The sequence below is a fragment of the Epinephelus lanceolatus genome, chromosome 1 (assembly GCF_041903045.1).
Source record: "Epinephelus lanceolatus isolate andai-2023 chromosome 1, ASM4190304v1, whole genome shotgun sequence".
In the NCBI taxonomy this organism is placed as follows: Eukaryota; Metazoa; Chordata; class Actinopteri; order Perciformes; family Serranidae; genus Epinephelus; species Epinephelus lanceolatus.
The window spans coordinates 10,070,471-10,091,405 of NC_135734.1; the positions used below are offsets into that span (position 1 = coordinate 10,070,471).

Sequence of the window (20,935 nt, forward strand, 5' to 3'; positions counted from 1 at the left end):
GGATGCGACATGTGCCAAAGCAAAAACTCAAAGTACACATCCAATAACTTTCTTCCAAAGATAGTTTCTGTTATTTTAGGTAGCTCTCATAACGCTGATGTTTGTTCAAGTGTTTGTTTTTCTGATAAGTTTGGTTTTAATTAGTTATTTGGAATGGGATCTGACGACACGATTCACAGCTGTGTGTGCCATCAGGTGTGCTGGCGTTCAGTGGAGCTGCTTGTGATTGGTCGGACAAGTGTATGGGCGGGAACTTAATAACGTGGAGATCTCTACTGTGCAGACAGTGGTGCAAGATGGCAAGGGCCGTATGTGGGAGATTTTGGCTCCATTTTTGTATGCTAGGAATAAATGGAATCTACTGGTTTGTTTTGGCGAGGAAGAGACATCTGCAGATAATTTGGCTCCTGGTAAAAAAAAAAACCCTGAACATCTGGATCATAAGTTATCAGAGAAAAAAGGTGAGCATGCGTTATCAGGTGCTCGACTAGCAGCCTGTATCTGATGAGACAAACAGTGTAGGAGAAACGTGACTGCTTTATTCAGTGTTTGTAGTGGTGTATATCCCTGGGTCTGTTGGTTTTGGAGAGCATGAGACCTCTCAGCATAATTTGACTCCTGATGAAAACCTCCTGAACAGTAAACACTTAAGGACTTCTAACCAGGAGAAGTTTTAGCTGTTTCCAATCTGCAGTCCTCACCATTAGATTCACCCTAAATCTTACACACTGGACCTTTAAGTAAACAGTTGAAAGTGACCAACCGCATGTCCATGCAGATCAAAGCACTGCTTTGTCTCGAGCTATGAAATACATGTGAATCCAAACACTGATCTCTGTGTCAATATTTGAAACGAAGACATCAAAGGAGTGTGAGGTCCTAACCCACGGCCATCAGTATTCCTCCTGCACCTCTGACTGTTTAATCTTGACAGTGCCCCCTGGGTGATGGATTGGCTAACTTCACTCTCCTCTCCATTTACCCCAATGCTAATCAATGGGCTGCAGTAGATTAAAGCGTGGAGAGCTGACGGAGTGGATTCATCTGCAGTCATTCTCCAAACCCGAGTTAGTCGCTGTGTCAGCTACTTCAGCTGTTTTTTTTCTTTATTGGATTCCATTTGAAATTGACTGCAGATAACGAGAATCCACATGGAACACAATGCTCTGTTATTTTGTCTTTAAGTGAAAGCGTGTAAGGACTGGGGGAAACATGAAGATAAGAATGATAGGCAGTAAAAATAGTAATCACTTTAAAGTGCTGGTTTTTCAAACAAAGTGTTAAGCCTCAGCTTTTAAATTCCATTTCAGGAGGCATCATTTCTCTGTGAGGTATGCATGGTATTTTTTTTTAAACAGACCCTTAACATGACCTCTGCGCACTGAGGTGTAACAGTATTCCAGTGGCTCTCCGCTTTAACTTTGACTTGAGCAAGCCCGCCCCCCCCCCAACCCAACCCAACCCAACACCGTGCTACAGTAGTGATTTATGTCCTCTCCTGCGGCGCCTCATCTCCATCCACATTGTGCAAGTGCAACTTGGAGAAGTAAACACAAGCACTGGTGGCAATAAACTCAAGTAAAGTCATGTCTCCAAGGGCACAGTGGAAGCTCTTGTTCAGTTGCAGCTGCCGTACGGATCCTACCAACACACGTGTGCTTCTGCTGCACACCCAACAGGTGTGTATCTTTGGTGTTTTCTCCTCAACAGACGTGTAATCCAGGAGAGGAAGTTACACACACAAAACAACACTTATACTCTCTAGGTGTTTTTGCATGAATCACTTAACACTTAACTAACTTGTCATTTGGAAATAACTGCTTCTGAAGGTAATCTTCAGTGAGGCAACAGAAGTGATGTGACACAAAAATAAACCTGTGTACTGTTTTTGCACGAGCTGCTAAGTAACAGCACAGTTCTCCCTGTGCAGGCATTTGACTTGCAACATCTTCCTCATGTTTAGTTTCCACAACACAAAGGCGTGGGACAGGAAGTCATCTAGTATACTTATGTTGTTTGGTCATGCACACTTTGACAACACGCTGCCTTTGGGTTGACCCCTCCATCCCTCAGCTTGCCTGAGAGGCTTTGGCTTTTGGCTGGCCAAGCTGGTTAGCTCGCCTCATAACTCAAACAGCCCGTCAGTCAGCAGATCTGGCTGCTTCGACCTACACTACAGCCGATCATGTGACACATTAACGATGACCCGCAGGGACCTTTGCAGTCTGCTGTATCCTAATGAGAAGCGCTTCAACCTTCCAGTACACCCGCACTGCTTTCACTGCCTCCTCCATAGAAGGTCATCTGTATTAGCCCATGTGACCAGCCAGCTAATCCAACTATTCACCCCTCATAACTTGTCAGAGCCATTACTCCCTGGATCAAGGTAAGTGTGCTGATCCCGGGGAAGCCACGGCACAACAGCCACTTTAATCTGAGCTTGGCTGAGCCCTATGACAGGGCTGACATGTGACACCTATCTGCTCTGTGGGTACTGATAAAATGTATGCAACACTATTGCTGATTCAAAGCCAAACTTTAAGCACAGGTTTTTGTCTACAAAAACCTTTTTGCAATTGACAAAAAAGTCTCAAATGCTGATGTTTAAACACGCACACATGCATATGATTGGCAGAGCTCATTTAACTTTAATTTGATTTAAAGCAGCTTTAAGGGATTTTTTCGCCACTAGGGGGCAGAACAAAATACAATATTGATTATTTGTTTAGCCAGAAACAGCCCCGTTATCGCCACCGCCAAACCCCACCAGACTCCATTCAAATAAACAATAATTTTAGTGTGTATAGTGCCAGAATATTTTTACATCTAACTTGGTGAGTTAAGGGTTTTTGTTTCAACCAAACCAGAGTTGGTGATTGTTGGAACAGTGGAGAGATAAACCAAGATGGCTTTAGTGAGTTTTATTTTGCATCTGTCAACTTCGTATGAAGTGTGTTTACCATGACAAAATTACTGTTTATTTAAATGGAGTCTGGCGGGTTTGGCGATGGCAAGTTTGGGGCTGTTTCTGGTTAAACAAAAAGGATCTTGTGGTGTATGTATGACAGGAGAACATGTGACAGTGCTGCTTTGGATCCAGTGCTGTTACCGGTTGTCGCCACAGGGTGGTGATAGGGTATTTGGGGGTTCAGTGTCTATTGGGAGATGTCCAATGGCAGACACGTGTTTTCATGTCTCCAAATAACGACGCCATCAAAGTTGACAGAACATCTCTCTTTCATTCTTCACCTGAGATATATGTATTTCCCACAATCTGCTTGATACACAACAGATCTTACTCTTTCATAAAAAGGTCTTCGTTGTAGGGACCTTTTCAATGACCTTGTCAGTGGCAAAAACAAGAACTTTGACTAGACGTAAACTGAAGGTGCGAACATGCCCTGGGTGTTTGCTCTCACTCAGTACTTGACCAGTTTCAAAAAAAATGCTGCTCCCATTCATCACGTAGACACAAACATGGGGAAAACAAGTCCCAGGTTGAAAAAAAGGCCACCATTTAACTCTGGATCTTTTGTTTATTTGATGTGCACACAGCAACAACTCTATAGCATGGAAGCTAATGTAGTGTTTTCCCCCTTGGTGTAAAAGGATGTGACGTTTTGTAGGTGTTTCCCATAAATACCAACTGTGTCATTTATATCACTTCAAAAAGCTATGGCTAAAGTGTTAGCATACACCAGGCAACGTTAGTTTGCATTTAGCATAGTATTATTGTCCGCCTAATGAATTCAAGGCACTCTCTTTTTAGCTCTGAGGAATCCAGCTCCTGAGGGGAATATCTGGCTCTTAAGCTGCTAAATGCTACACTGTGTTTGCTAACTAGTTGCTAACCCTGTCTGTTTGGTGCTGGGCAGCTAGCATACAGTTGGTGTATTAGAGCCTTTTTGCCACAACAGCTGCCTTCTGCCACTGAAAATGGGGCTGATGAGAATGGTGAGACAGAACCAAAAAGTTGCAGACCGTAAAACCAAAACAATGAGCTGAAAGATGCTAAACGCTCTGGAGATCTGAGGGGAACTGAGTCAGGCAGTAATTCTCATCACTATGAGCAACACCTCTCACATCACACATGATTTCAATCAATGTTACCATAGAATTATTGATAGTGGGTTCCTACAGCTTAAGGCAAGTTATAGTTTACATTTTAAAATACTTTTTTAATGCCACTCCTTTTACAATTTTACAATAACTAAAACTGGTGGGGGAAAAAACATAGACAGACATCAGTAACTTTGGGCTTGGGACAATTTTATCCAAATGTTGATTGTAACACAAAACTGGGAGATACCTGGCATTTGTTGGCGAGTTCTCTTGGAGATTTTGTTTCTCACTCTGCATGTGAGATTCCACTGCTTTGATTCCCATCATGCAGAGTGAAAAACTTTTTGCATGAAATACACCAAGTCTCGTATGCACGATGTCTCGGTTAGAAAGGCATTTTTTGTCAAATAAGCACTTCTCCATGTCGTCCAGAGTTCAGTCCAGGGTTCAGTCCTCTGCATTGAGCATCCCAGCCTGAAACAAAATATGAGTGTTGCTGGTTCGGCTATCCAAATCTCCATGACGTTACCGCAAGAGGCATTTGGTAAATTGCATAGAAACTAAAAATAGATGTTAGCAATTACTTTGAGATATTACAATGCAACGTTGGAAAAAAGGATTCACTCTGACACTTTAACTACTTCTGAATGACTCATCAAAGACATTTAATACCAATAAAGACCTTATTCTTACACTGATCAACTCAGTGCCTTTAATTACTTTTTAAGGATCAGCAGGAACCCTGTTGATTAGAGCAAATTTGAATTGGTAACTCTCTGTTCAAAGAACAATTAAACAAGACCATGAGTGTGACCAGATGTTTGATGAAAGCTTTCTTTACTTTTTCTGATACAGTGTTATGGTCATATTTAAGTACCGTTAAGTATCAAAGTATCAAAGTCTAACACCCAGCCCTGACCTGCTCCTCTCCTTATCAGAGATTTGTGTGTGGTGTTTTTAATGAGGGGAAAGTATATAAGAGCCTATTGTTTATGTAGTGGAGCGTCAGCTGGAGCAGCCTCGCCTGATGTCTGGCTGCAGCTGGTGTGAAGCAGCAGAGACAGAGGGAGACAGCTGGATACAGAGCACTCCCCCTCTCATCGCCGCGGGTAAAGCTGAGGAGCTGGAAGTGTCTGAGACCTCCCCTGAGCGCGCTCAAGAAGCAAAACACTGCCAGGGCACTGCGAGCAAGTAGAGCTGCTCAACTGTGGCCTTCATAAAGAGGTGAGCAGAGGCAGGATACTCTTCTAGCGGTAGAAAACGTGTCCCGGCTGGGGAAGGAAGGGAGGGAAAGGAGGTGAAGGGTTAAAGCGGAATCTACGGGGGAGGGAATGCATGTGTACAGCAGACTTCAATAACGAGGAGGCCTACAGGGAGGGTTTGGCGCAATAAACACTAGCTTGTCATTCGCAGGGAGGACAGAAGAACAGGTTATAGCCCATAATGGGTGTGACAGCTTTTAAAGACTGGTTTGGTCGGTTTATGGCTTAAGGGAACAGAAAACCAGCCTGGTGACACAGCGGGTGGTGGGAACATACAGCAGAGCGACAGAGCTCTGCAGCAGGAGACCATTTCTAAAAGCAGATAATTTCTTCATAATTAGCTCTCATCGTGACTGATTGCAGCTCGGCATTCATTCTTACAAGCTCGAAGAACAATACAAAAAACAAAACTGAAAAAATGGGCTGTAGGGAGTACTCTGCAGTTATCTTTCCAACTATAATCTGCTTCCTTGAATGCACCGCAGACCATTTATATGTGGAGAATGTATTTTATGTGTTCCAGTTGACCAAGACCGCCTCTGAAGCCACTGTGACAAAGCCTGTTCTTCAGAGCAATAAAATGTAAATGAGAGACTTTAGGTTGTTTTCTTCTGTAAGTGGTGACAATCACTGTACTTTCTTCAAACCCCATTGCATTAACTGAACCGGCTGAACAGACATTCAATTACCTAATTTAATGGATTTGGGTTTAAATCCTGTTTTCCTGCGCTCAAATGGACGGGACTTTGTCGTTTGATTAAATTTCCCTGAGAAGATTCAAAGTCTGTATGCTAGGATTGCGCCTTGTGAGATTTGGGGCAGATACTGTAAATAACAATTCAGCCATTAGCAGATATCTTTTTTGTTGTTGTCATTGTTTATTTTACTTTTGTTATTTGTTCCCCGTTTTGTGCGAGGGAAACAAAGAAATCTTCATTATAAAAAAAAATAACTGAACTGTGTTTAAGTCATTCAGCCCATCATTACACTACCTTTAAATTAGCACAAATCCAACGATACAAATTTGTGAGGCAACTTTGAATATAACCTTATTTCATACTACCATATATATATATATATATATATATATATATATATATATGTATATCATAATTATCTCTCTAATATTTATATTGCTGGGGAAAACCAACAAATTTGTCCTTAAACAACCAAGTTTCTCGCCAAAATTAAAATTTTACAAGATAACATTTGAACGTTCCATTTTACCTTCACCCAATACTCATTTATACTGAATAGAGCTTGAACGCAACATAATGTCACTCAGTGCAGCCTCCAGTGAGCTGTTAGTTCGGGCCACCAGCAGCTAACAGTTAGCTTTAGCTAGCTCTTCTCCTGCCAGTTTCAACACAAACTTGTTTCTCTCTGTAGCATTAGGAGGGAGGCAATGGAGCGCTTGCCCTGACTCATCAATGACGAATTTACCACATCCTTTCATCCTGAAGTTGAACCAAGGAAGACTGTGCTTTGGCCTAAACAATGCCAAATAGATGACACAACAGAAAAACATTGGCCACTGCCATCAGTGAATTATTTGCTGATAGGCTGATGGCAGTCAGCAAAGCGAAATCAGTCAATTACGCTGCTTGGCTGATAATTTGGTGCATACTTACTGCTATTCTTATTAATAAATATGATCTACAAACTGTACTGATTCAAATGCTGATTTTTTTAATTCAAACAAATGCAATTATACAAATTACTAAGAACCAGCTTAACAACAATTGCTTACTATATATTACATGCTTTTCAAATACATAAAAATGCTCTAAAAAAAGACGGAACCAGTGTATTTACAATACCAACATTTACATACAGCTTCATTCTCTTGAGAGAAATTGGGAGCACCAGTCCATGATTTCCAGCATGGATGAAATAACCATGTTAAAATAAAGTAAAAAAAACAAACACAAAAGTGGATTTTCTGTCTTCCTGCAGTAACTGATCAGATGTGGCAGTGATATCAAAGTTGTTGACTTCTGATAATACTCAAGTGGTGACAGAAGCACTTGGCTCAATTGTGTCGTAAGTACTGACAGTAAGATAGATTCAATACTTGGTCAATGACAAACTGGAGCACAGTGTGGTAGTTAGAAGCTATGCTGTGATAAAACTGTATCTGGTGACTGCAGAATGTTCCAGGAAGTAGCCATCTTTTTGACTCATTTTTAACGAGTCCAATCCTTCATTTTGATAATGTCCTCATCACTCTTTGTCCAATCCTTCATAGTTACAGTGTTCATACGTGTGTGTATGTGTGTGGCAGAGCATTGTTCACTGCGGCTCAGTATCCTCTCACAGAAACAGTCCTAGTCCTTGGTTTGTGAAGCCCGAATCTCTACAGAGGAACACTGGAGAAGTTTAATCCACATTCCCTTTGGCTATACTGCACAGTCCACAGCAGGTCCTGGTATAGTTTCAGTGCACAAGTGCCATCACCACAAACACTTGCAATCCAGACATGAAGACACTCCCATGGGGTTATGATTTAAACGCAAGGTTGTGGGTCAGTTTGGCAAATGCGTTCAAGAGAACAGAAAATGAGAGGACTTCATTTCCTTTACACGCCGAATCCCACAGAGGTTAAGTTCCTTCATTCTTTGGATCCTCTTATACAGAGAAACAGGTAAGTGCAGTCTAAGGCACAATGACAACTTGTCAGGGTGAAAAAAATCATACAGCACCATGACAAATAGGCAACTACACTATTGTTCCTGGTTTTGAGTCTTCATGCCAGTAAATCTGGTCTTCTGGCTCCAGGTTAGTGTGCATTTGGTTACTGATGTGTGAGTCCATTTGGCTGACATCTATGTAGGACCTGTAACAAACACACAAGATGGGAACACATCAGACAAGTGGCAAACTGAGTGTAGCTTGTGACTGGTTAACCATGAGTTTAGAATGAATTAACCCTGGGCTGTCCAACCCATTGGGTCATATTTCAGCTTTGTCGTGTCAAGATCAGGAAACTAAATAAAAGACATACAAGAAACATTGAGCCTGTTTATACATGATAGTAACTCGGGGCTGCACCCTGAAAGTAGGAGCTTAGTAAGCATTCTTCGCTTTCACTTTGCTCTTCAGTACAGGCAGCTGCAGACATGGAGGCAGTTGGGTACAGCCTTTGTACTAACGTGTTTCAGTGATCCAAACACAAGTGGACAGCCGATACGCTGCCGCTCACACCTTTGTCAATCATGCGTCTCTAGCTGACCACAAGTCAAGGGGCCCAACGCACAGTTATTGCATCCACACTCTTGCTAGCTGCTTATTAGCATGCTCACAGTTGTGTTGGTACAGCTGCAGATATCGTTGTCTGTAGAATTCAACATATCTTCTTCCATAGGGCAAACAGTGGATGGTCACCCAACACTTCGTCCAAGTCGTAGTAAAATAGTTATAGAGTGTTAATGCACCAAAACAACCACCATGTCCTGCATTGATGACATTATCCTTGACCTCTGAATATGTCCCAGACTACTTTGTCAAACATTTTGAGTGACTGGGTCACAATACGTCTTGGTGGTCATTAACACTTGAATTTAGCACTGCCCACTTGTGATCTGATCACCCAAGAAGCATGTTAATACCAGTTATAAACAGGCTCATTCATGTACGAAGTTACCTCATATGTTTCAGGCTTATTAATGTCAGTAAACCCAGGGTCAAACATTCTCACCCAACAAAAGAGCAGATGCACACAGACATTATACACACAGGCACAGCCTTCAAATGCGACAATATTCAGCGGTCACATTTTTTTTGCTCTGCCGCACAAGTGCACTCTCACCACCACAAGACACCCAGAGAAACAGAGCAAAAATCAACCAGAGTGATATGACATGATTTGGAGCTTTCTGTTAGAATCATCACCATCACCATGATAACCACGTGGGGAAATTTTACATTCTCGTCTCACCCTTTCTTCTGTGCTGTGACTGATAATTGGGGGGAAGGGGTTAATTTTCCTGGTCAGTAGCATAGGCAACGGTACCACATCTCTCTAAAGGCCCCGCAGGGCACGCCATCTTATCACAGCTCCACCACTCAAACTCTGGGACACATCTGCACATGAGAGGGGGCAAAGGTCAGGGGTGAATGGCAGCACATAGGCAGGGAGCCTCTGCATGGGCCATGAGGAAGGCAAAACAAACTATGGAAGGCACACTGCAGAGAAATGTGACCACTGGATGACAATGTGCCAGCTGGAGAAGGAAGTAGGGCAGCCAAGTTTGTTTTTTTTTTTTTTTTTAAAAAGCCATGCAGTTACCTATTCATACATGACAATGGCAAATCTGTCAAACATCTCAAAAATGCAAAGTTCACTTCAAAACATCAACAAGCAGACTATGGAGTTACGGTGCAGACAAACTGAAAGAAGCAGACGCACAGGCTCAGGCCGTTGCTGTTTACTTACTATGAGCTACCTTTAGTAAAGGACACCTTACTGAGCCTGTGTCCTCTGGAGGATTGTGGCTGTGCAGGGCTGGAGGCCACCTGCCTGACCCGAACGCTGGGGGAATAGGAGGAGGAGGGAAAGGAGGAGGAGGGCAGGGAGGAAGTGGAGGAGGAAGCTGAGGAGGAAGAACTAGCAGGAAAAAAGGCACAGCGCCTCTGGCCATCGGGGCTGTGCCAGGAACCCTTAAAAGGCTGGGAGGCGCCATATCTACAAGAAAGCAGGGGCCAGTGGACAGTTAAGGAGGAGAGCAGAACCAGTCTTAAGCTCTGAGGAAGAACGGACTGCTGCCTGCACAGATCCTATAATCCTACTACTGAACCACACTGTCATGTTAAGCAGATAGATGTTTTCTTATTTCCTAACTTAAGGGTGAAGTTGAAGAAAAGGTAACACTGGCTACATGTCAGTCCACAGTATTGTTGCGTGTAAAGGATAACTAAACAAAACAGCAGCTTATATTTTCTGTTGCCATCCATTCTAGGTAATTAAACAGTAGCGCTTAGCTCTGGGGATAAGGAGGATCAGTGAGTGGCTTATTGGATAAGGAGCTGAGTTGAGGCCAAGTTTTTTTTCTCACCTGCTGTGGGCGGAGTGGCTGAAGGGGGCTGTACTGTAGGAGTAGGACTGTGGTGCATGCATGGGCATGTCGTATTCCGACATAGCACCACCACTAATGTGGCTGTGCCAGTTTCCACTAGAGGATGCCGAGGACACTGCAGAACAAAAATGGTACAAGTCAGCAGCTGTCCCACCTACATGTGGAAGCAGGGTCAACAACGTAATGCACCAGAGACTGTAATACAGTGATCTAACCTGAGGAGTAGGCGATGTTCCTGTTGTTGTGACTGTAGGGTGAAGGCATGGTCTGGTAGCCCAGGCTGTGCTGGGAGCCTCTATCGTAGTCGTAGTTGTATGATGCCTGTTTCTGTGCAGCGTTGCGATGGTACCAGCCTCTCAGGTGTTCAGCCACCAAAGCTTTCTGGATGTTCTTGCCAACCTGCTCATTGCTGCGGGGCGCCTGACGATTCCTGGGTGGCCGCAGTGTGGCGTACGGGTTCTGTGACATGCCGTCTATCTCGTCGGTACCGTAGTGACTGTGCATGTCGTGGCTGTGATAAGCTGTGTGATGGTACGAGGGATTGACGTTATAGTGTCCCTCCATCTCGTTGTCATACATGTAGACTCCATTGGAGTAAGGCTCTGGCTCTGTGTAGCTGGGATAACCTGTCACGTAGTAGGCCGTCGTGGTGGGTCTGGCCCGTGGCTGGTAGGCGTAGCAGCGGGTGTCCGGCTGAGCAAGGTTAGGCATGCTGCCCGTGTTGGCGTACATGTCTTTTCTGTGGCGGCCGCGAGCCCTGCGCCTGTGGGTGTGGTTACCAGGGACGCTGTACTCGACGCTGGACTGGCTTGTGTAGGAAGAGCCGTCATCGAGGACCTCTGTGCTGTTGCTGCGTCGGGCTGGGGACAAGGTGAAGGCTGGCATAACAGGTTCGGTCTCCGTCACGAACTGAGACTGGGACTCGAGACTACCGCTACGCTGGCGCAGATGTTGTGGAGCATCCTCTGATCTACAATTGTAAAAAAAAAAAAAGTAAAAGCTTGTTACCAAAACACAAATGTGAAAAGAATCCCATTTGCTTCAAACTGACTAAGTGTTACAATGAGAATGAATATTTTCTCAAATGTATTCATGTTTTGGTGAAAATTGTTGGTTATTTTTCCCCAAAACCCACAATGATGATGTCTTGTTTTGTCCACAACCTCAAAGATATTTAGTGTACTGTCATAGAGGAGTAAAGAAACCAAAAAATACTCAAATTTAAAAAGCTGGAATCAGAGCATTTTTGTCAATTTGATTAATAAAATCATTCAAATTAGTTGGTGATTCATTTATTAGTTGACAACTTATCAATCAATTCTTGCAGCTTTCTTGTCCTCATTATTCATTTATCAGCAGATGGACCATAGAAGTGTTCTAGCATAGATTTGTTGGAAACGGCACACACATGCACAGCCAGGGTGTCAAGAGCATAATTGGTGTGTGACACACTCCAAGAGCTGTTGATGAGGCAGATATCTGAGAGTAAAAAAAAAAAAACCACACACACACACACACACACACACAAAAAAAAGGGAAATACACAGATGAATCTGGGCCCTACCTGAGCTGGGTGCTGCTGTAGGCGTTGCGGGTGAGGAGGGGGGTGGGGGGCATGCTGCGGGCATCACGTGGCTGTCTGGAAGCCGGTTTAAACGGGCTGCTGTGGCTTGATAAGGCATCACGGTGACCGTAATGGAGTGATTCCTGGACTTGGCCGTAATTTAATCTGGAACAAAGATAAAAACAATGTTTTCAGGGCAGAGCACCTCTACCCTCTTTTCATCTGCACTCAAAACTGAAGGGAAAAAAATCACCTTGGGTTTGCTTTAATGCAGCACTTTGGTCATCACTTACACCTGAATGACTGCCATTACATAGTCCACTGATCTTTCTTTTCATGCAACAGTAAGCGTTATGACTTTTTAAAATGAGATTAAGTCTCTCAAGTTGAGGGCAACACATCACCCATATAATTTTGTAAACAGCCACAAGTAGCTGCCATTAAAACTAAGTTTCCAGGGCCACTTTCCTGTTTCCCTTTTCCTCTCTCAGCTTTGAATTGTTGTCTGCTCCTTCACAGGCAGCGACATGTTCTTTTCCATCTATTTTTAAAGCCGGTGCATTAGGCTGATAAGGGGGAGATTGTTGGAGAGGCAGGAGAAGTAGGGAGGAGGTGACTGGCAGGAATGTAGTTCTGGATCTACCCTGCAGGTCTGTACTAGCTCTGTGCTTAGGGCATCTACGAAAACAACTGTCAGACACACTGGAAATTCAAATATTAATTAAGGTGTCGGTGCTGGCTGTATACCTGCTGTCTGCATGCTGGTCATTGGCAGAGGCCCGTCTGTCGTTGTTGTAGTGGATGTCCAATGTTTCTGCGTGGTGTGGTCTTGGGGAATACTGGACTGATCTGGAGCGGTGCCTCTGAGAAGTGAGCTCATCATCTGGGATATTAAAGTGATTACTTGGTTAAAACTGATCTAAAATGCACTAAATGAGGGAGGAGGGAGTAAACACATGTACACTGAGCACGGCTATGCCTGGGCACTTACCATCATCCAGAGTGAGGCTGTCAGACAGAGAGCTGAGGTCTGAAGGGTTGACATCATCTGGTGACAGAAGAGAGAAAACGGTCCTCAGAGACGCCTCTGATATTCCACTTTCCACAGAAAGTGACAGACTTTTCAATCAGTTACCACTTGTCAAAAAGTTCTCAGTTGTTAAAAATAAGCTTTGATTTGCGAGCAAAGCTTGTATAGAGTTTTTACTGAAACTGCTGATGACATTTACCTGCTAAGATCAGTGAGGCTCTCTGAGTGGGTTTCTTTCCTTTCTTGATCCTGTAAGCATTGATCTCCCTCTCGATCTCCTCCAGCTTCCTCATTGCATCCAGACAGTTGTTTCTCCTCTTTTTCTTCACAGTCTTGCAGAGGTCACCCTCGTTGGATAACTTTATGGCTGCTTCCACGATCTTTTGCTGCAAGGCGAACCTGCTCTCTAGATTCCTCAGATGTGGGTCCTGCAGGGAAACACACAACACGCACACAGTTGACGGGGAATTTCCCAAAAATAAAGATAGATCCTGTCAGCAGGGGTGCTCTAAACAAAGACACAGACTTCAAACTTCTCCAAGACACAACATATGTGAATTATTCACATTCATTTTCAGTGCGCTGCCAGTTTCATATATATCATAATTCCTATTCATTTTCCAAATTTACTTGCAGAAGGAAACCAGCTATAACACACATCAAATGTTTCACTGAAAGCATTATGTGATGAAAGCCTCAAAATACATATGGAACTCTTAAAACTCATATCAAAATGTCAAATGATTTAAATGATCTCTAGGCGAACACAGACAGTGGTGTAAGAACCGTGTTTCAACAAAGCGTGACATGCTAAATTACATAATAGAAACACATCACAACACAACAACAGCTATACTAACCTCATCATAGGGGAACAGGTCATCCAGCTTGAAGGCCGTCCCAACGCGGCGGCGCACATGAGGAGCCTTCTCACCTGTGGCTAAGGGATACTCTTTAGGCAATTTGCCTGTAAGCTCCTGCAAATGAGAACAACAGCCAACAGTCAGCTGAGTGTGTGGACGTTTTAACCCATCACTGAAAAGTAACAGACTGAGAGAGATACTCACGGCTTCTCTCATGCAGATTTTCTTCAGTTCCTCAAGTTTCCGTGTCAGTGTGTCTTGAAGGTCCTTTTCTTTCTTTTTCAACTCGGCAACCTTCTCTTTCTTCTGTTCCTCGCTGACTTCGGAGTCAGCAGAACCTGGAATAAGCACACGTCCGATTAACTACAAATTACAGCAATAAATCATCACTCATAGTTCTAATATGGAACAGAAGCCATTAGCTGATTAACTCTCTGCTTACCGGCTGAGATGAGGCTCCCGTTGCTGGCCATGATAAGCTGGTCTCTGCTCTCAATACTGGAGAGTTTGGTGATCCGCAGGGCGCAGATCTCTGTGAGGTCCATGGCGATGTCACCTGAACTCCTGGTTGTGGTCATCTTTGTCTGTAGAGTAGAGATGAGACAGTCAGGATAAGGAAATGGGGACGAGGAGGAGGAAAAAGAGTAGTGAGGGAGGGATTGTGTGTACTTCATTTTAATGATAGCGCACTGTGATACTGGCGGCTCCATCTGCATGCTTGGTACTCAAAGCGCACTGCTCTCTCATCAATCAGTGTGGGCTCTATTCCTGGATGAGCACTGACACACCATCTGCCTTTGAGGGAGACAGTGGCTGAATAACCTCATTTGACTGCAGCCACACACACACTCACACTCATCCATCTACCCCAAGAACTGCGTATCACACACCACTCATACTGTATTATAGCCTCAATGCTCAGCAAATATGCAACATAAACACAAAGCCATGGACCACAAGTATATCTTCGGGGCATGTGGACAACTTTTAACACTTGCACAAGGGTCTGGGCTAAGAACACACTGTCTTCTCCTATTTAATGTCAATGGCGTGGGCGTAAAATATGTATCCCTGCCAAACAAAACACTTTAAATCTTTTAGGGCAAATTGTAGTTTACTTTGAATTGAATATTTTTTCCTCTTAAGCCACAGAAAAGACAGAAATAGGCATAATAATAACAATAATAATAATAATACCACTCTATCATTCTGCCTACTATATAAGCAGATTACAGGCTGTCGTGCATTTTCAATTTAAAGGAATACTTACACCCCATAAATGATCAAATGTATGTAAATTACAGTTACTGTGTTACGTTGAATCCAGGATTTTTTTGTTTTGTTTCTCGCATTCCTCAAGAGTGAACAAAGAATACAGAAACTGCTTGTTTAACTGAAGTTATTGGAGACCGTGTTTAACAACAGCAAAACTGTATCAAAGCAACCGTTCACAAATGCTCACATCTCATACAGAATAATCCAGTTTTGCAGTTATGCTATGCTCAGTACTTCCCAAACACATGTATTTTTGCTAAAGCTGTAATATTTAAAACCCTAGTGCAAAAACAGTTCATGTGCACTATTCGCTGTATGTCAGACTGTTTATGTGGAAGTGTTTTAAATTGTAAGGTCCTAGTGAAAATGCATGTGTTTGGGTACTGAGCATATGAATGGATAATTGACACTTAATTTATACTGCATGAGTTGTGTGATAGTCAAGTTTTGATGTAGTTCTGCTGGTGTTAAAGCGGTCCACAGAGACTAAAATTCAACAAGAATTTTCTGGTTTTGTATTCATTGTGCACTGTGGAGGGATGCGAGAAAAACAAAGTTTTCTCCACAAATTCATCACAACACAGGGTGAGTAACTGACATACACATTGGGGGTCATGAGGGGGTGAAGTATTCCCTTAAGCTACCTAACCGCCTGTTTCTTCAGGTTCAATAGAGAAAAGCAATTCTAATCCTTTTAAACTAAGGATGCAGTGATTTACCAACATCAGGCTGATCAGCACAGGACCTATTCAAATTACAACTGGTCTGTCATATCCCTTTATTAAGCTTCAACACAGGCATGGGATATGGATCAGGCAGTGCATCACATGATGCACACTCACCACTGCACCATGCTGTGACACTTACACAATAACCCTTTAAAAGAGAAAGACAGGCTCAGTATGTTTTAATCTGCCTCAAGTCTAATTTTGGTGAAAACGATCAAATGATGATAAATGTCATCACCCCAAATTAAGTTCACAGTAGGGTCATTACTTGACAAACTGATCTGTGGAGAACACAAACACATTATATACATCAATCTTTTAATTTGCTCCTCCAGCAGCAATGCTTTTCCCCCATGGGACCTCCCTAACACACACAGACACCTGACCCTGATCTGCAGGTGGGTCACCTATGCATGTAACTCAACATGAGGTAAGCTTTCTACACCGGTCAAGCCTTAGATTACTCGACTGTTTCTACATTTGAGTTGGCAGGAAATGTGACCGAAGTAAAGTGAAGTGAAGAGAAAACAGACACTCACTTTGCTTTGTTTCCTGTCCAGGTAGAACTGGTGTTGACTGATGGCCATCACCCAGATGGTTTTAATCAGAGAGTGGCTGGCATACCATGTGTGGATAACCAGACCAGTCTGTCCGAAAGTTCGCTTGGTCACTGTTCTTCTGTAGAAAAGAACAAGTCAAACATTCAGTATTTGTGCTGATCCAAGAGGCAAATCTGTTCAGCAGCAATAAAAACACTGAGCAGCCAACTGTAAATAAACAAGGCTTTAATTATGATAAAAAAAAGTGTTAAGCAAAGATTAGAAAAGAGTTCTTAAAAAACGTTTGTCCAATTAAATTTGTGGGTGTTTGTGTAATAATATACTGAAGAGCAGACGAGCCGCAACATCAGACTCATTTTGAAACAGACAGTAGGATTTAATAACAGCTTTAGAGGCTGAAAGTGCCACATTAAAGCCTGTGTGAGAGGCGAGGTCTTATAACAACCTTAGAATAATAAAGTGGCCATTACACAGCAGGAAAACACTCATTTCACAGACAAGCCACAGCTATTAACATGGTGCCCTCAATGGGCCACTGGCTGCAGATGCCCTTCACAGTGTGTAAGGTGTAGGATAAGGACATCTGAAGCAAGCAGCAACTAAAATAGGAACACTTCAAAAACAGCTAATGGACCTATTAAGATCAGTTGAGATAGATTAAGCTGTTTGCTGGTTTCTCTGACCTTTGTGGGTCGTTCACTTCCACAGCAAATTTCTTCTCGCGAAAATACAAATTCTCCAACTGCTTCCACTGATACAACTGCAGAGAGAAAGAGACAGTTTGGCAGACAGGGGGGAGGGGAGGGAGACATTACACATCAGTGAGTACACAAGCTAACACAGGACTATTGATTAAAATGTGGATTTGCACTACATAAACAGAAACGTCACTCGATACGCAAAGACTGTAAAATACACACAGTCGCATCAGTTTCCACAGAAAAGGTAGAAGCTTCCCAACCCACTTTGTGTCAGCAACAGCAGCAGGCCTTTTAGCACCATTTCGTTCTGGTTAACTTGCAACATTAGCAGAAACAACAAAACAGCTGAAGCTGTGAATGGGGCTCAGCGGGCCAGCCAGTCAGGTGTACGTTCGGGCTAACACAGGAGCAATTATAATGCTGCTGCAACTGCAGGGAGCAGAATCGTGCCAGGCGGCAGGCCAGTTTCTCATTTCAGAGGCAGGACTTCTCTGTGTCAGAATGAAACATCTGCTCCGCTGATACTGGGCTCACTAAACAGATTTAAAGCCACTTGCATGTGAACAACTCCTCCCTGCTCTCATTTTGGTGGAAAGAAAAGACTCTGCACAACAGTGGGGCTGAGATTAATGTAGGAGAGAAGTTATAAACTGCTGTTTTATCTGATACCATACTATAACAACCTCAGTAACTGAACTACAAATACACATTACACATCTCATACCCTGAGAGAAACTGTGGTAAGGAATCACAATAAGGTGACACACTGCCCCTTCTGCTGGGACAAACATATTTGCTGAGTGTATATTATACCCAACACACCAACTAGAACACATTCCATATTTTCCTTTACAACAGCGTGCTTCACTCAGTGACACAGTGCCTGTATCCAGGTCCTATAAAGCAGGTACAATACCACACTAAAGAAAACATTCACAGGAGCACAAGGAGAAAATAAAACATCAAAACCCACTGGCCATTTAAAGCAGCTGGACAGGTAATAGTTGGACACAATGAAAAGGCTTACCGTGAAGGGTATTTTTTCGCTTATCAAATCCCTGCTGAAGTCTCCTGGGTTTGTACTGAATCCTTTGACTTTGAGTTTCCCACAGGACTTGAGCTTCCTCGAACAATACTCTCTCTTGTCTGTTCTCAGGCAGCCAGATAGGTGTTGCAAGAGTTTCAGCTGAGCTGTACACACCCCTTTAACCACCCCCCCTCCTCTGACATCACAGATACATCATAGATACCTCAGGCTGCCTTCAAGGCTCTGCTCTGCACTGCTCCCTCTCTTTCTCTCTCCCTCTGCTACACAACTCACTTCCTTTTTAGTCAGACCAGATGAGCAGGTTGTTCACAAGTATTTGCTAGGCTAGGTTTTTCCTGGTTTGCAGACTTTTAATCTCTGCTCTACTTCCTGGCAGTCACAGCTAAGTGATCAACCCTGCACAGACTTTGAATACTGCACTTCCATCTGGGAACTTCCTCTGCTTTTCATATTGTAAATACCACAGAAAGCACTGCTGTGTGGCTGAATCCACTAAAACCATCTCCCCCACCAGGGCAAACATGTCAGGAATCTGCTACTATGGTCTAATCATTAATAGCAGGGGCTCCCTTTGCTTTAATGTGGCCAGAGAGCACTCTGTCAGGCCACTTCAACTGGCAAAATGAAACATTATGTCCTATGTTTTTACTAACAGTAGCCAACAAGCATGACACCTAAAGCTACATGGTTAATCCGTCTTTGCGTATACTTTTACAGGAAACTTTGATGTTCTATGAACATCAAATGTAGAAGTTTTAAGGCTCCCACACATTTTCATGCACAAAATATAAAAACTATTCCATGACTTTTCAAGGACCCACAATGACTATTTTTCTTGCCCCACTTGCCTGATGTTTTCATCGTTTCAGCTAGCTGGCATAAATGGAGGGAGAAATGGTTTGCAAGGAGAAAATGGAGAGATGTATGCGATAGTAAATGAACGTCACACATCGACATATTAGAACTATGTTACGTCAACAGCTACAGAAAATATATTTGGCTTATGTTATGTAAGATTACTGTGACAATTTCATTACACACAACAAAATTCCATGACTTTTCAAAACTTTCGATGAGTTTTACTATACCAATGACTTTTCCAGTCCTGGCAAACATGATGGTAAAATTTCATGACTTCTCCAGCTTTTCCATGACCGTAGGAGCCCTTTATTATCCATGGCAACACTGAATGCAAACGTTTTATTTCTTGTCAAAGTATGCCAACACTGTCTTTACAGTCGTGGACATTACACAGTCAGCCTTCCAGTGAAATTAAAATAATAGTACTTGAAGAACAATGGGAACCACCCAGCAGGACACTTTCTAAAAGCTCATCCCAACATAAAGGGGACCCCAATTCTCACCTTGTAGTCACCTTCACTAGCATCATTTACATTGTAACGACAGATAACGAAGGTTGAGACAATAGATATACATTTTCACTGGCCCATTCTTCCTAGAATAGAAACTCCACACCTGTGTGACAGCACACTGATGAAACTAATGAGAGGACTCTCCTGTGACTGCTGCTAAGACTGCTGCCAAAATATTTCAAGGATGTTGACACACCTCAATCTCTACAATCACGAGACCACAAGCAGTCCTCTTAAAGAGCAACATGCAGGTTGAATTTCTTACCTCCTGGTCTCTTGGATGCCTGACAGGCTCATAATAATAAGGATGTGGTCCTTTATCTGTGTATGAATCAGATTTATAATTGCTTCAGTGTAAAAACTAGCGTTGGGATCCATATTTATTCTTCTTAAACTTGACCTAGCTTGGGTCATATTACAAAAAACAACTTCAAATGTTACTTTAGTGTATACAGATGGATTTTTTCTATATCATTTTCCTTAAAGCTGATCCATTGGGGTTGTCTACCTGAGAAATCATTCCGCAGAAACAGAGACTCATCGATAAAGCTCCGAAGTAGAGAAGTAACCATTTTCTTAAAAGGAAACACCGGTTTAACAGTACACTTATGATTTGAGTGACTACACAGAATTTCTGTATCTTCTATCTTTAGTATTTACATCTCCCTTGTTTTTGCCAAACATTTCATTACAGGCACGTGGAAGTGAGCCAGAAATGCCTGTGGTTTCAGATGGGATCAGGCTGTTCAGATCCAGCTCACACCCACAACCCAAGGACCCCCAGGGCCACGAGTCCACAAAATCATACATGGATGAAAAATGTGTTAAAGGCTCTGACTCACACGCCCGTACAGAAAAAGATCTGCCCCACCCTTTGCATAACACGTCAACTGGATCTGGCTGGCTGGCAACACTGTACCTTTCCACAACATGACGCACTACTTTAAGTTGTAAAACTGTGACAAGGAGGAAACATAGAAAGGATCTTTATTCTGTTTAGATTTGTGAAGGGGTGAGTTTAATCAACATAAAAATGACAAGGGGAAAGGATCTCCTCAGTTTTTATTAAAACTTCCTTTTAACTTTCTTTTTAGTTAAAGACACTGAGCGGTTCTTTCTGCTCTCTCATATCATGTCATTATTGCCCACTGACACTGTCACCCATAATAAACTGGAGATTTATTTTGGAACTGCTGGCTCATCATACATGTAGCCCAGCATGTGGTCTTTAAGAGTGTCTCATTACTCACTGGGAGAGAGCCTGAGCGACACACAGAGAGCAAGAGAGAGAAATCTGCTGGTTTAATTCAGGAAGAATTAAATCTTAACTTGCCATCTGCCTCAGTCCCATCGCAAGTCCTGAAAACACATTTCTCATGTCTGTGCAGCACTGT

General features: G+C 42.9%; 1 protein-coding gene across 5 annotated transcripts in view; it reads right to left on the reverse strand.

The window, feature by feature from the left end:
* Positions 1–6,990: 6,990 nt before the first annotated feature.
* The window catches only part of frmd4ba (FERM domain containing 4Ba), a 58,347-nt gene continuing 44,402 nt past the window's right edge, over positions 6,991–20,935 (reverse strand). For 2 of the 5 annotated variants that reach the window (XM_078173510.1, XM_033625455.2), the window contains exons 12-24: positions 17,103–17,179; positions 16,399–16,537; positions 14,299–14,440; positions 14,061–14,194; positions 13,854–13,970; positions 13,193–13,421; positions 12,955–13,011; positions 12,711–12,846; positions 11,964–12,128; positions 10,615–11,369; positions 10,379–10,514; positions 9,760–10,008; positions 6,991–8,160 (exon numbers count right to left, since the gene is read on the reverse strand). In XM_078173510.1, coding sequence (XP_078029636.1) covers position 8,160; positions 9,760–10,008; positions 10,379–10,514; positions 10,615–11,369; positions 11,964–12,128; positions 12,711–12,846; positions 12,955–13,011; positions 13,193–13,421; positions 13,854–13,970; positions 14,061–14,194; positions 14,299–14,440; positions 16,399–16,537; positions 17,103–17,179 — 2,337 coding nt within the window. In that variant the 3' untranslated portion in view covers positions 6,991–8,159. Of the gene's footprint in view, positions 8,161–9,261; positions 9,408–9,759; positions 10,009–10,378; positions 10,515–10,614; positions 11,370–11,963; positions 12,129–12,710; positions 12,847–12,954; positions 13,012–13,192; positions 13,422–13,853; positions 13,971–14,060; positions 14,195–14,298; positions 14,441–16,398; positions 16,538–17,102; positions 17,180–20,935 lie in introns of all 5 variants that reach the window. The other 3 variants (XM_033625456.2, XM_033625459.2, XM_033625458.2) reach the window with 3 other exon arrangements.